Source organism: Lepidochelys olivacea (genome assembly GCF_965140295.1).
Source record: "Lepidochelys olivacea isolate rLepOli2 genome assembly, chromosome: 15".
Classification (NCBI taxonomy): domain Eukaryota; kingdom Metazoa; phylum Chordata; order Testudines; family Cheloniidae; genus Lepidochelys; species Lepidochelys olivacea.
In genome coordinates this window covers 12,617,234-12,630,827 of record NC_140425.1, presented here as the reverse complement: position 1 = coordinate 12,630,827, position 13,594 = coordinate 12,617,234, and the positions used below count along the sequence as shown (strand labels likewise).

The 13,594-nt window shown below is 49.2% G+C and overlaps 1 protein-coding gene across 1 annotated transcript in view; it reads left to right on the top strand.

Moving 5' to 3' along the window:
• PXN (paxillin) overlaps window positions 1-12,951 on the top strand; it is a 62,812-nt gene extending 49,861 nt beyond the window's left edge. Inside the window, exons 7-11 of the mRNA XM_084648955.1 lie at window positions 4,576-4,746; window positions 5,096-5,269; window positions 5,842-5,923; window positions 6,671-6,819; window positions 9,096-12,951. Coding sequence (XP_084505081.1) covers window positions 4,576-4,746; window positions 5,096-5,269; window positions 5,842-5,923; window positions 6,671-6,819; window positions 9,096-9,362 — 843 coding nt within the window. The 3' untranslated portion in view covers window positions 9,363-12,951. The remainder of the gene's footprint in view (window positions 1-4,575; window positions 4,747-5,095; window positions 5,270-5,841; window positions 5,924-6,670; window positions 6,820-9,095) is intronic.
• The last annotated feature ends 643 nt before the right edge of the window (window positions 12,952-13,594 follow it).

Genomic DNA, 13,594 nt, shown 5'->3' with positions numbered 1-13,594 from the left:
TGACTGAGCCAGTGGTAGCGTCTTCTTCTGCCAAGACACTATCTTCTGTTGGCTGTCAGACTGATGAAGATCCATTCTTCCCACCGATGCAGGCATGCTTTTCCTCATGCTCTTCCTTTAACAGAGCAATTACAAGCCTGAGTCCAGCACTTCTGGCCTGTTGGCTCTTTAGGTAGACTGTTTGGGTAAAGGCTGGTACTAGGCTCAGAAGATGAGTTTAGTGCTGCCAATGGCTGATTTTCTATCAGATGTGTCCCTTTATAGCTGTGTGAGGTGCACATGCATGGAACGATACAGATCCTGTGTCCGTTTGCTGGCCACATACATGCGGCATTGGGAATGGACCATGATCTTTGTTTCTCTCCATTGAACTGAAGGAATCACGTTCATTAGTTAGGGCCCAATACTCCCCTCCACAGTGTGGCACTGAGGGAAGGGGAGAAAAATGTGGAAGAGCCTGAGAACCAGAAGAGGCTGAACAGTGATTCCACATGCCCCTGAACCCCATCCATGGGGACACTGCTTAGCTGCAATTCTATGGGGTTTGGGGTGTAGTGCAGAGGCAATAAATAGTTGCTCTGGATGTTCTGCTGCCTAAACCCAGGGAGAATACTGCTAGAAAAGTGTAGGAAGACTCAGTACCTGAGCAGGCCTGATTCCATCCATTATAGGTAGTGACCCTCATACACACAAGCCAGTGCAGTACAGCTTCAGTCTCCACAGGCAACAATCCATCAAGGAAGCTCCTCTGCATCATAAATTGTTGTCATACTTTGCAGGTGATCCCTACTCCACTGCTGGTCCAACACACCAATCCACTTGCTGCTCAGCCACCCCTCACGCCGCCCACCCATGAAAAGGCAGGATACCCTTTCTGTTTCCCCTCTCAGCATGGTGTGCTGTTAAGGCAAGAGAGATGTGATTCTGGCACAGTCCTCTGAGCTGTTCCTAGAGGTCCTGTGGCTATGAATGCTGGATTGTTGTTTTTTCTATGCATGGTCTGCTGTTTACGGGTGTGTTGCTGAACCTGACAGCAGTGGTAGACTTTTTAAATTAGGGCAGGAATTTGGAAGGCCTTTGCATGAGCATTTCTAGCACACGAGTGTGGTGTGCATTCGTAGTGTTCCTAAAGGGGCTGTGCTCATGAGTTTCTCTACAAAGTGCAGGCATTGGGTGTGTACCCCTGGGGGTGTGTGTGTGTAATATTTCCAAAAGGAACTGCATCCCTTGGCTGGTAAGAATGCAGTACCTGTACCACCAGTAAAGGTCAAGTCCATGTTGTCCTGCCCTGAGATGTCAGTGGCTGCACTGAAGTTAGCTGAGGCAGGCTGGTCCCTGGGGCAGGGAGGGAAGTGTCACTATGAATTCCATTCATTGCCATCCTCTCTGCAAGTGGCACTTCTCTTCTCATTTGTCTGTTTCTTGTCGGTTTCGGCACCCCCTGTCCAATGGCCACAGGCCCCTGGCCAGGATGAGGAAGCATGTGGCTCCCTGTGACCCTCTGTTGCATCATATGGGCACCCACACATTTGTATTGTTACCTTTTTTGTGGGTTGGCTCTGAAGTGCTCCAGGGATCAGACTAGGAAAGGTGCTGATGATAGAGAAAAACCAGCTTCAGAGAAACCTGGGTGTAAGGGCAGGAGATAAGAGCTACTAGATACATAAACATGTCCACCCACCCCCATTTTCTATACACTTGAGTTATGATCAGTCTAGATTCGCTGGTCTAATTTTTAGAGGTGCTGAACGTCCCCAATTCACTGTACTCTGCACCTCTCAGGATCAGGCCCCTGACTGCCCTGCAGTTTAGAGAGGGAGAATCCTAAACTCTGTGTCTGGCAAGATGTTCCCTCCCCATAACACTGTCTTGGGGAATTTGCACTGTAGGTATAAATGACAAATGCTTGTGTGCCTGTGTATCAGATCCACAGGGTCTGGTCTATGTCTCAGCCTGTAACCAGTCTTTTTGGGCTGACCCTTTTCATGTGCCGGGCCCCAAGGACTCATCCAGTTCCACAGGGGCAAGACTCCACAGACTCCGAAACTGGGTTTTTGGGCACCAGCAATCCCTGTTTCCCTCCATGGCTCCCTGCAGCAAATCCGGCAGAGCCAGACTCCTGTGGGAGGTGTGTCCTTCGCTCCTTCAGAGTGCAGTGTTCCCAGTACTAATGACGGTAGGGAGCCTTTTCAAAACAGCGTATTGGTCAGCTGGGGTACAGAATCTGAAAGTCGTTAGGGGTGAGCACAGAGAAGCAAAGATTAAGACACAGTTCAGTGTGGCCAGCCAAGCTGCTGTGGAATCATTTTGTCTCTGTCTCTATCCTGTTGTCTTTGGTTTCAGGTGCGGGGTGTGTGCTGTCTCTCTCTGTGAGAACAGCTCGTACAACAGCCACCTGATATCTTTCCTCTTTGTATGTCTGCACATAGGACAGCTGAAGAGCTATGGGCAGAGACTGCAGAAATTCCCTGAGGACTGTACAGTGCTTGCCTAACAATCCCGGGGCCTTTGCTCTGCTTCCCTGTAGAGAAGTGGGGGGGAAATCTCCATCCTCTTGGCTGTTGGTCGCTAGGTGTGACTGGCCCAGGGATTGGAGGTTCCATTGTCTCTTCCGATCCTCCACTCACATGTGTAGACTTCATTCAGCTTGTTTTGACTCTAGTTTCCAGCAAGGCTGCTGAGTCAACACCACATCCCTTCCCTTTACACTCAATGCAAAGCCCGGTGAGAAACTGATACACACATAGGAATCATGGAAATATTACAAAAATGTCCTCGTTCATCACAACATAGAATAGGAGTTTGAGGGTTGGACGGACTAGAGAGAGGCCTTTATGTTCAGTGTGCGCTTCATGGTGCTGGACTGCTAGAACCAGCTGTCTGAGGAGAGGGGTCAGGGGGATAGTAGGAAGGAGGTGCATTTATGTTCCATTAGGAGCTGAGTGCTGCTGATCTCTTGAGTCCCAGCATGCTGGTTAGGCATGATGGGGTAAAGTATGCATGTGGTATGCGGCTTCTGACGAACAAATGGAAACCAGTGTTAGTACTTGACTAGCTTATATGGACAGTGTCTAATGCCAGTAGCTACAGGAGGGTGGGTGACACTCCCTGTGTGTGCAGTGGAAGGGGCCCTTTCAGTAAAACCAGGGCTGTAGGGCACTTCAGCATGTGTCCATTCCCTTTGGCACTCCACGGTAGTCTAACAGTACAAGTGCTGGGATGTTAGGTTGCTTCAGTCCTTCCACCCTGCACCTTTTTCACAAATATTGTTAGCGTTATGGCCGTGTCATTTCACTTTTAACAGCGACATGACATAATGTCCTACAATAAATCCACCCAAAAGGTCCCTTCAGGAAACGGCTCAGTGGAGATCTCTAAACCTGACCACCACCATTGCGCTGCAGGGTCAAGTAAAATAACCTACGCTTTACTGTGTAACAGGACGTGAACTCTGAGTCACATGGAGATGAGTATCCAAACATAAAGAGCAAAGTCCTGCACACTTCCTCTCTCCTCTTCCCTACTTCCTCTTGAGGTTAGAATACTAAAGAAAATAGATCTGTTTTCTCCCCCGCACCCCCCAACCACCCCCAGCGGAAAACAGGGTTCAAAGTAAAGTATTCATTGAGGTGATTCCCAAAGTGGGCTTCCAAAGACCTTTCTTATCCCCTCTCCACATTCCCTCCTGTAAATCTCTCATGTGGATCGTGCAGTGTTTGCTGGCCTACCACCTCCTCCCCATGCACTACTGATGTGCTGCCACATCTGCAGGTAAAGCGACAGGTGATTCTTTGAATGCTCCCCACCTTCCCTCACTTCTTCCATTGCAGCCTTTAGTGAATCTGGGGAGTGGGGTCAGAGCTATCCAAAAGGGCACAGAAGAGAGAGCAAAACTATGCCAAAGGAAAAGGGGGGAAATACCCTGAAAAGAACAGACAAGAAGTGTGGGAGGGTGAGAAGGAGACTGTAGAGGAGAGGAGAGACTGGAGAGACAGCAACAACTGTGTGTGACAGGGAAGGGGAGACAGTTTGGGAACCACTCAGAGAGCATGTCTCTGCCTTTGTAAGCCAGCCAGGAACCTATGAGGTAGAGGGAAGATCTCCGTGGAGGCTCTATTGAAAAAAATTCTTGTGGCCTTCTAGTAATCTCTGCTTTATTGGGAGGGTAAGGAGGCCAAATCTCCACCCCTCCACACTCTGATGTTCTAGCTCCTGGGGTCTCTGGGTAAGCCACACTTTTGTCACAACCCCATTGTAACAAGGGTGCATCTCTGCCCCTCGTCCTGATTCTCACTGCCTTCTGTAGACACATTAGCCTCTCCAGAGCAAGTTCTGGTCTGTCCATATGCAGGACAGCTGAAGAGCTGTGGGCAGAGGGTTGGATCATTTGATGACTACCTGTTCTGTTCATTCCCTCTGGGGCACCTGGCATTGGCCACTGTCGGAAGACAGGATACTGGGCTAGATGGACCTTTGGTCTGACTCAGTATGGCTGTTCTTATGTTCAGAGACTGCAGAAATCCCTGAGGAGCTGTACAGTGCTTGTCTTACAGTCTCTGGGTTTTTTCTTTGCAGTTCATGGCCCAGGGGAAAGCTGGGGGCAGCTCCCCTCCGTCTGCACCTCCAAAACCTGGCAGCCAGTTGGACAGTATGTTGGGAAGCCTCCAGTCTGACCTGAACAAACTGGGAGTAGCTACTGTTGCCAAAGGTGTTTGTGGAGCCTGCAAGAAACCAATTGCTGGTCAGGTAAGTCTAAGGCACCATCTTGTTGCTAAGCCTTGGGCTACAGCAAGGAGTAACTGGGAGGGCTGTATCATGAGGCTGAAGGGACTGGCGATGCTGAAGAAACTGAAGTACTCTATTTATCCACTGGCCAGGTACGCTGTAAGCTCCTCCAGTGACCTCTACCCTGCCCTTGAGGGACTGCCCTCTCCTGAGATGATAGGTAATTCAGTTTTCATGCTACCCCAGTCCAGGGCTCACTTGAGTAGTAGAACGTGTAGTTAGTGCCAAACTCTGCCTGGTGTGTTGTCACGTGAGTTGCCACAGCAAAGAAGTAGAGTCGTCCCCCATAACCGCTCCATCTTCCCTGCAGGTCGTCACAGCCATGGGGAAAACCTGGCACCCGGAGCACTTTGTTTGCACCCACTGTCAGGAGGAAATCGGGTCACGCAACTTCTTTGAACGCGACGGTCAGCCCTACTGTGAGAAGGACTATCATAATCTCTTCTCCCCTCGCTGCTACTACTGCAACGGGCCGATCCTTGATGTGAGTCCCTGAGCCAGCGCGTGTCAGTAGGAGTGTCTCTCTTGGCCATGCACGGTGGAGTCTGGTTCTGTACAGTCAAGTAGAAAAGCACACGTCCATCTATCCCTGATAACTCCTCTCTTGTAGTTTTGGGACCCCTATTCTTCCTTCACCCTAGTGCTGTAGGGGAAATAATTGGACCCAGTGCAGCTATCTCCCTCCATCTGCTGTAAGGTCCTGCAATGAGAGGGCAGGTTCTACTGAAATAGATTTGCCTCTATTGCAACTCTACTGAACTCAGTATTAGGATCGATCTATTGTCATTGCAGTAAGGAGCTCCAGGTTTTTCCCAATGGGATACCATAGTAAGAGGCATTCCTCCCGAGTTTCGAGTACTGCAAGGGACTGTGCCCCCTTCCCCCACCCCCCGGTGGGGCCAGAGGAAAGGAGTGGTGTGTCTGACCTTGTTAGGGTAAAGGGGGGGATTGAATCCCCAAGGAGGGGGCTTAGCTCAGCTCTTTAAGCACATTTGATTTTTGCTGCACTCAGCACTGGCGTTTGAGTGCTCACTGTTTGTGGTTTCTCCCAAACAGAAAGTGGTGACAGCCCTGGACAGGACATGGCACCCAGAACACTTCTTTTGTGCGCAGTGTGGAGCTTTCTTTGGACCTGAAGGTACTATTGGTTTGTGCAGAGAGAAGCCACTCTGGTGAAGCAAGTAAGGGATGGGAATGGAGGCAACGTAAGGGGCTGTGATGGGTCCTTTTCATAGAGCAGTGGTCCCCAAACTGTGGGGCAGGTTTGGGGGGAGTGGCAGGGCCCTGTCCAGCTCCCATAGAGGGTGGGGAGGAAGCGCCAAACCCGCTCTGCCCCCAGCTAAGGCCCTGTCCTCTGGCGCTTGGCCTGGCTGTGGCTCCGTACCCGACCGCAGCCCTGGCTGCCACCCGTACTATGCTCCGGGGCCGGCTGTGGCTGCACTCTGGGCCCAGCCCTGGCTTGGCTCCGCCCGGGCTCAGCTCCAGCCCCGCCTGATTCTTGGCCCCCGACTGTGGCCCAGCTGCAACTCCACTCCCGGCCGGAGCTCCAGCCCCATCCTCGCCCACCTTACCCTGTCCACGCCTCCCTCCAGGAGTCGTGGCCCCGCTCCCAACCGCAGCTCTGGGGAGTGGGGCGTGGACAGGGATAAGAAGGGGCATGACATGAAAAGTGTGGGGACTACGGTCATAGAGCAAGCAATGTAGAAAACTGGGGGTATGAGGGTAGAGAGGGACTGTGGCGTTACTTAGTGGATGGGGATAACTGATCTGTGACTGGGGATCCCAGCCACCCTGTTAACCTCATCGAGTCTGGCTAGGTGTTCCCACAAATGAAGGTCACAGGCTGATGCTGTCTGGCTCTGTTTTTCCCTTGTGTCCTTGGCAGGATTTCATGAGAAGGATGGCAAAGCCTATTGCCGCAAGGATTACTTCGACATGTTCGCTCCAAAGTGTGGGGGCTGCGCCCGGGCCATCCTGGAAAATTACATCTCTGCCTTGAATACCCTGTGGCACCCTGAGTGCTTTGTCTGTCGGGTAAGAGAGCCTGTGCTGCCCCACTGTCACCTGACCCCTCTCCCAGTTCCCGTAGGTGGGTGTCTGGTGGTTACCTCGATCAGAACAAGGGATCTGTGCCAGCACAGGACAGCCAGCCCCACAAAATATATAGCGTGATAGTCACCAAGCACCCTCTTGCTTCTCTGCCTGTTTCCATTAAATTCCCTAGGGGCTTAATTCCCTCCCCCATAGCCACAGTTATGGGTTTCTGCAGTAGTTCACTGAGAAGCACAGAATGTTTCCAGTGGCTTCTTAGTAATAGTGAGCTAAGCTTTCTAAGCACTCCGCCTCAGCACCCTGATTTGAGGAGCTTCCTCGTGTGCTCACTCTGGAAATGTAAACTTAATGAGACTGACCTATTTGGACCAACTTGGAAACAAATGAAATAGCTGTAAACTGAATATGCTGTTGCATAGTGAACTGTAATGCTGCAGAATAAATACTTAGCACGTCTTCAAAGAGCCTTGCAAATATTTACCCATCTCCCAGAAGCATTGTAAAGATTAATATCAGCCACGTGTTACCAGGACTGAGGCAGAAAGGCGGAGTTCAGAATGAGGGTCAGAACACGAGTTCCTGTTTCAAATCTTGTGCTCAGACACCTAGTCTGCTTTCCTCTGCTGCAGAGCAGCCAGCATGAAAGGAGTTGGCTGAAGCTGTCCGTTTGAAACTCCATCACTCGAAGGCCCCTGTGAATAGAAATTCTAGCAGCCTCTTGTAGGCAGCGGACCAGCTCCGCCCTTGCCTGGACCTGGGTTCAGGCTTTTCTTCTGCTCAGGAGACGTTGCTTGGCATTCTTCATGCTGCTGCCTGTTCGTGGGGCCCGCAACTTTTGGGCGTATTCTGTCTTTCTGTTGTTAAAGTAAGGCCAATTTCTAGTGTTTATTTTCAAATGGAGGTGGATGGGTCAGTAGTCTCAGCATCAGGCTCCCAGGGACCTGCTGCCTTTCAATGCTGCAGGCAAATGGAGTTCCTTGCAGTTCACGGTGTGTGAACATGCATGGATATGCACTTACTGTGGCTGCACTCTGCTGGATGCCTGCATGCAGGGCTCAGTTTGCATTTGCCTGTGACTAAATAGATGTCCAACCATGAGTGCACATGCAGTCATGTGCATGTCCCCTAGGGAGGAAGGATGGTCATGAAGCTCAAGTACAAAACTAGGACTCAGGACATCTGGCTTCTGTTCTTGACTTTGCTGCTGACTCATCGTGTGACCCTGGGCAAGTCCCTGAATGGCTGTATACCTCAGTTTCCCCATCTGTAAAATGGGGGGAATTCCTCCTAAAGTCCCATGACTGTAGTGAAGGTACATCCATTAATGTCTGGGAGGGGCTTAGACAGTGATAACCATTATGGAGAGATGGGTGCCTATTAAAAAATTGGTCTCTAACAGCTTCTCTTCAAAGACATTAAAGACCCAGTATCACTTTTGTAAGGGTATGGACTTGTCCCTAGGGTCCTTAGCCAAAATTTCTCCCCCCTCCACATTTCTCCAGGGGCTGTCACCCTCCGCCTGCCACTGTATTTCAGTGGTGAAGTGACTCTTGTATGTGCATAGTTTGGGGATGCATGGAGAAGGAGGGTGCTGTACCCAGGGAATATGCATAATATCTGGCATTCTATATGGGTAATTAAAAAAACAGCTGGCTGTCACCTTCTTTTTCATTAATATGAGCGTAAGCAGGGCAGATACAGCTAAAGAAATTAAAACCAGCCCAGTGTGACAAGGTAAAAGGTGCCCCTGATGCTGATGCCCTGGAGCATAAGGAATTCCAGGAGAGCCTGGGTTCCCTGACTATCACCTGGGTGAGCTGGGGTGGGTGGGGTGATAAAAGCTGCTGTTGTGGCAGCTGTCTGTGCGGATGGGGGTGTTCTCTTCCCTCCTGAGAGGCTCTGGTGTTGCTTACCAAGTGTTCTCAGTAGTTTTGCTCTTGGGTTTGGATTTTCTTTGTGTTAATAAAGCCAGCCTGGAGTAAAGGGACATGAACTATCGTTGAGGGCTTTATTTTCCCTCCCAGTTTCTGTATCTGCCCTGCTTGCGCTCAGTAACCCTGTCTCTGCTGGGCACCGGTCAGTCTTTGCAGCAGTACTTCTGCAGCCCCCTTCCCCTTTCTGCTGGATGAAGATGACTCACCCTGCCCACTTCCTGCAGGAGGCAGCTAGGCATGGCAGGCGAAGGCATGGGTTGTGGAGTTGCCTGTGTCCCCAGCTTGCCATATCAATCTGTTCCCTTTTGCTTCCTCCTCCTGCAGGAATGTTTCACGCCGTTCATCAACGGCAGCTTCTTTGAGCATGATGGGCAGCCCTACTGTGAGGTGCATTATCACGAACGCCGCGGCTCGCTGTGTTCCGGCTGCCAGAAGCCCATCACGGGACGCTGCATCACTGCCATGGCCAAGAAATTTCACCCAGAACACTTTGTCTGTGCCTTCTGCCTCAAGCAGCTCAACAAAGGAACCTTCAAGGAACAGAATGACAAGCCCTACTGTCAGAACTGCTTCCTCAAACTCTTCTGCTAGACTCATCCTAGCTGGGAACGGGGCATCTTTCTGCCACTCACTAGGCAGCCAAGTCTCTCTGAGCATTACTGTGATTTAGAAACCTTACCAGGGCCGGGGGGGAGGGAAAAGGGGAAGGTTGTGGGATGCTAACTGCTGCTCTAGAGAGACAGTGGATCCAGGGAGACCAGATGGACCATTAAACTGGAAATGCCCATGCTGTGCTTCAGCGGGGAGATGCTGAGCCCCATCATTAAAGTGTTGTATGATCGTTGACAGCCAAGAGGAGCCTGAGGCTCTAGCGAGGAGACGCCTTTCTCAAGGAGAGGGCTGGATAAAGCCAGCCTTGAGTCAGCTCTCCCTGAGCCAACATGTGACACTTCCAAACAAAAGTGTCCTCGGCTTCGCTGGGGCATTGAAATGCTGTGTGACCCAGGCAGTAGCTCTGCTCCTGCACAGCAAAGGCCATGCTGTGACCTCTGCATTGCCTGGGCTGTGCCTGGTCGAGTCCTGGGACACACAGGATTTACTAAGATTACAGCAGCAGCCCCCGAAGCTGGAAAGACCCTGCAGTGGAGTCTTTCCAGTTCAGTAACACTACAGGGAAGTGATGCCACTTATTTTTTGGAAAGGGGGAGTCGGGGGTTAGTCTGTTTTTCTAGTTTGTGATTCTCTCCCCCTCCTCAACGCGCTGGGGCAGAGGGGGTGGAAGAAAACCCCCTCCCTGCTTGAATGGAGTGTCCCATTTTGTGCAGGACACCCCCAGCTCTCCAGGAGTGGTTAGGGCAAATGCTCCTAATTCTGCTGCTCCGGGGAGAGAGGAGGAGACTGGCACCAATTCATTTTAAAAGAAAATGCAGAGAAATTTGAGGGCCCAGCCCTCCCCTCTGAGTGAATGTAGCTTATGCTGTGAGTCTGGCCTGCATTTTACTAAGGAAAGGGCCTGAAAAGCCCCTCTAGGATTTTTTAAAAAGCAAGGAAAAAATAAAGCTACAGACTTCATATTCCTTGTTCATCTTCCTCTCTGCTCTTTGCTGAGCAGGCCTGCAGTCCCTCCTCTTTGATACTGTTCTGTTCCTTGCTCTTGATAAACATGTTCTACCGAGAATCTCTCGAGCAATAACCTTTTATATTGACTGTTACTGGTCTAACAAGTCCCTGAGATCTGGTGTGTGTGACACTTGGAGTTTTGCTATCGAACTGAATACTGTATGCTTTGATAAAAACTGTGGATTTCTACACTGAGGTTTGAATTCCTAACTAATTTTCTTTTAATCCTCTTATACAGAAATTGGTTTTGATGTGATTTTAAGAAAGCTACTTTTATATCTCAAACTGTGCTGTTCTAAGCAGTGTACCAGTTGTGCTGGTTACTGTATCTGTAACCTCAATGCTTGGGTTTAACCAACTATTAACCTGAAGTATTTTCTTTTTATTGGGGGTTGGGAGGGCTCTGGGTTTTGCAGGGGAAGGGAACGTGACTTGTATTTTTTTTCTAGCACAAGCAGGTGAGCTGTGAATAGCTATTTTAATTTTCACAGATCACCTGGAAAGTTTATTTTGTAACCTGTAAACTGCTGTATTTGACTTACCTGCCTTTCTCCCAAAGCCCAACTTCCAGGGTAATAAAGTGAGTCTTAATTCAGTGCCACACGCTGCAAGATGGAGAACTCAAAGTCCACCCTCATAGTTTTATTCCTCTTCAGCCATCAGAAATTAGAGCAGAGGGTTAACTCGGGAAGGTGAGTCCTCCCCGTAGGTGGGAAGGATTGTCCTGGGGCTAAAGAAAAGGGGTGGGAGTCAGGAGACCTGGAATCTGTTCCTGATTCTGCCACGGACTTGCTGTGTAACCTTGGGCCAGTCACTTAACCACTCTGTGCCTCAGTTTCCCCATCTGCAAAATGGGGTAGTATTCCCGCCTTGTAGGATTTTGAGGTTTGGTTCATATTTGTCAAAGGCCTTCAGAAGCAGGGTGCTGTAGAAGGGCAAAGGATTGTGTGTTAGAAACAACCCTACAGTGTTCTACACTAATGGCCAAAGTGGTGCAGTGAGAAGTGGGTTTGAAAATATGACTCTAGAATATTATAGACCTTTGATTATTAAGGCGTGCAACATTAGGGTGGTTACAGTGTTCAACGTGGAAAAGGCATAGGGAGTTCTGGGATTAACTGTGTAAGAAACAAACCCTCACTTTAACAGAGGGATCCTAGCTTACTATTTTAAATAACCTTGTCTCGATGCTTCAATACCCCACTTGAATAAGTGGAACTGTTTTTCACTGGTTTCCCAGACAAATGAGCCTCAGGCTGTGGTTGTGAAAGCAGGGTTTTGTGGAACAAGTGGTAAAACAAAAAGCTACTCTAGCTGGACTGAGCACAGCTTTTGGAAAGTTCACAAGGCAAGAAACTGTCTAAACTGTCACTTTGGATTTGAAATTAGTTTGATTTAAAACTGGGATTTCTGAGCTTCCTGCTGAAACTGACACTTGTTCTGACTCTGCTGGTTGGGAGAACGGTCCTGTGTCCAATGCACAGGATTGGGAGTGGCTCTGCCATTGCATTTCTGTGTGATACTGAGTGAGTTTATAACCTGTGCCTCAGTTTCCTTACCTGTAAAATGGGGATAATACTTAACCTACCTCACTGGGGTGTTGAGGCTTAATTCACTGATATTTCTGAAGGGCTTTGAGATCCTTGGAGGGAAGGTGCTGTAGAAGGGGAAAATCTTGTTACAGTATCCCAATGTCAGAGCAAAACAGTTTCATCCCCTTTTAATAATGGTTTAATAGTCTCCATGACCATTACTGCCTTAGCAAAATGTTGAGAGCTTTCCTGATAAATTGGGATTTAAACTGGTTTGGGGATAGGTCCTATGCTCATTGTTGCCTCCAAATGTTACTTTCCCTCGAGATGGCTGCTGCGAGTAGGAGGGCCAGAAATACCCATTTCACATTTCCTAATTTCAAGTACAGTTTAGACTCGAACATTTGAGATGCTGTACAGAGCAAACTGGGGAAAGGGCTGTGTTAAGATTGCCCTGGGTGATTTGCAGGCATACTTCACGGATACTGATGGTGCTAAAGTGCAGACCAGCAAGTTGTACTAGCACTGTTGCAGGTCCGAGGACATGTCCCAAGGAGTGGTTAGGAGAGGGTTTAGGAGGGGTTAGGCAAGAATGTGCCTTTGGAAGGCTGAGACGGGTTATTCAGGCTTAAACTGGACACAGGAGGCAGGTGTGTACAGTACAAAACCTCTGAGGAGCTAAAGGACTGTGCATGCAGAGGCCTTGCCGCTGCCCGTTCAGAGGCAAGTTAAGCTCTAGATACACCTGTTGCTTTGACAGGTTTTGTGCTGGGGTTACTGTAGTGCTGTCTTTCAAGGCCTTAGTGCTCTGTTTACAATGATCTCCTAATCTGATGAACTCTTGCAGTGCAATCAAAGAGCTGTCAGACAAGGTGGGTCTCAATCAAATCATGCCCCGAATAGCTTGGGGGGGGATTTCCCTCTGGGTCGACAGTTATTTCATTTGTTTTCCCTTGTAAACTTCTAACTCTGCTTTTTCCATTTAAAATTCCTGTGATTATGCTAATAAAATTTTACCATTATTTTCACTTGACTTGGTTCCAGTCATTTCTAATCTTGTGGAAATGGTTCAAAGCATCTGTCATCTATTGCTCCTCTTCCCTTTCATCATGGAGAAACCAAAGGCCACACTGGCAAGAGCTGAGGAGGGTGATGTTTATTAGTACGATTTCTGCCTTAGCCTGGACAGGGCCAAAGTGCACATCTTGCATGGACAGGGCAGAGATGTAAAACTGAAGGTGCTAAAACAGAAACTGTCACTTGTGCAATAAGCAGATGTGAATCCTGACACACTCTCTTCATCCTTCTCAGCCCCCTGCCTCAGCACAATACGCTGGTGTTGCCACACCCTCGTGCAATGCAATAACTGCCCGGACACTGGGTCATGAAGAGTGCTAATACCCTCAGGTCGTTCTCAACCTTTGCATGGTGACAGCAGCTGGAAATCACAACCTACATTTAAACCCCCTGGACTGCATAGTAACCTTCCTGATGCACCTCTGTGCGAAGCACTTGAAATCATGCCACTGATTATTCCACCTAACACCACAGATGTATAGGCTGTTTGCAGTAATAACAATTAAAAAAAAACCCACACATGCCTGAACAGAAAATGTCATCCCTGCCCTAAAGAGCTCACAGTCTAAAGGGACTTATACAGGCCAATGCCAG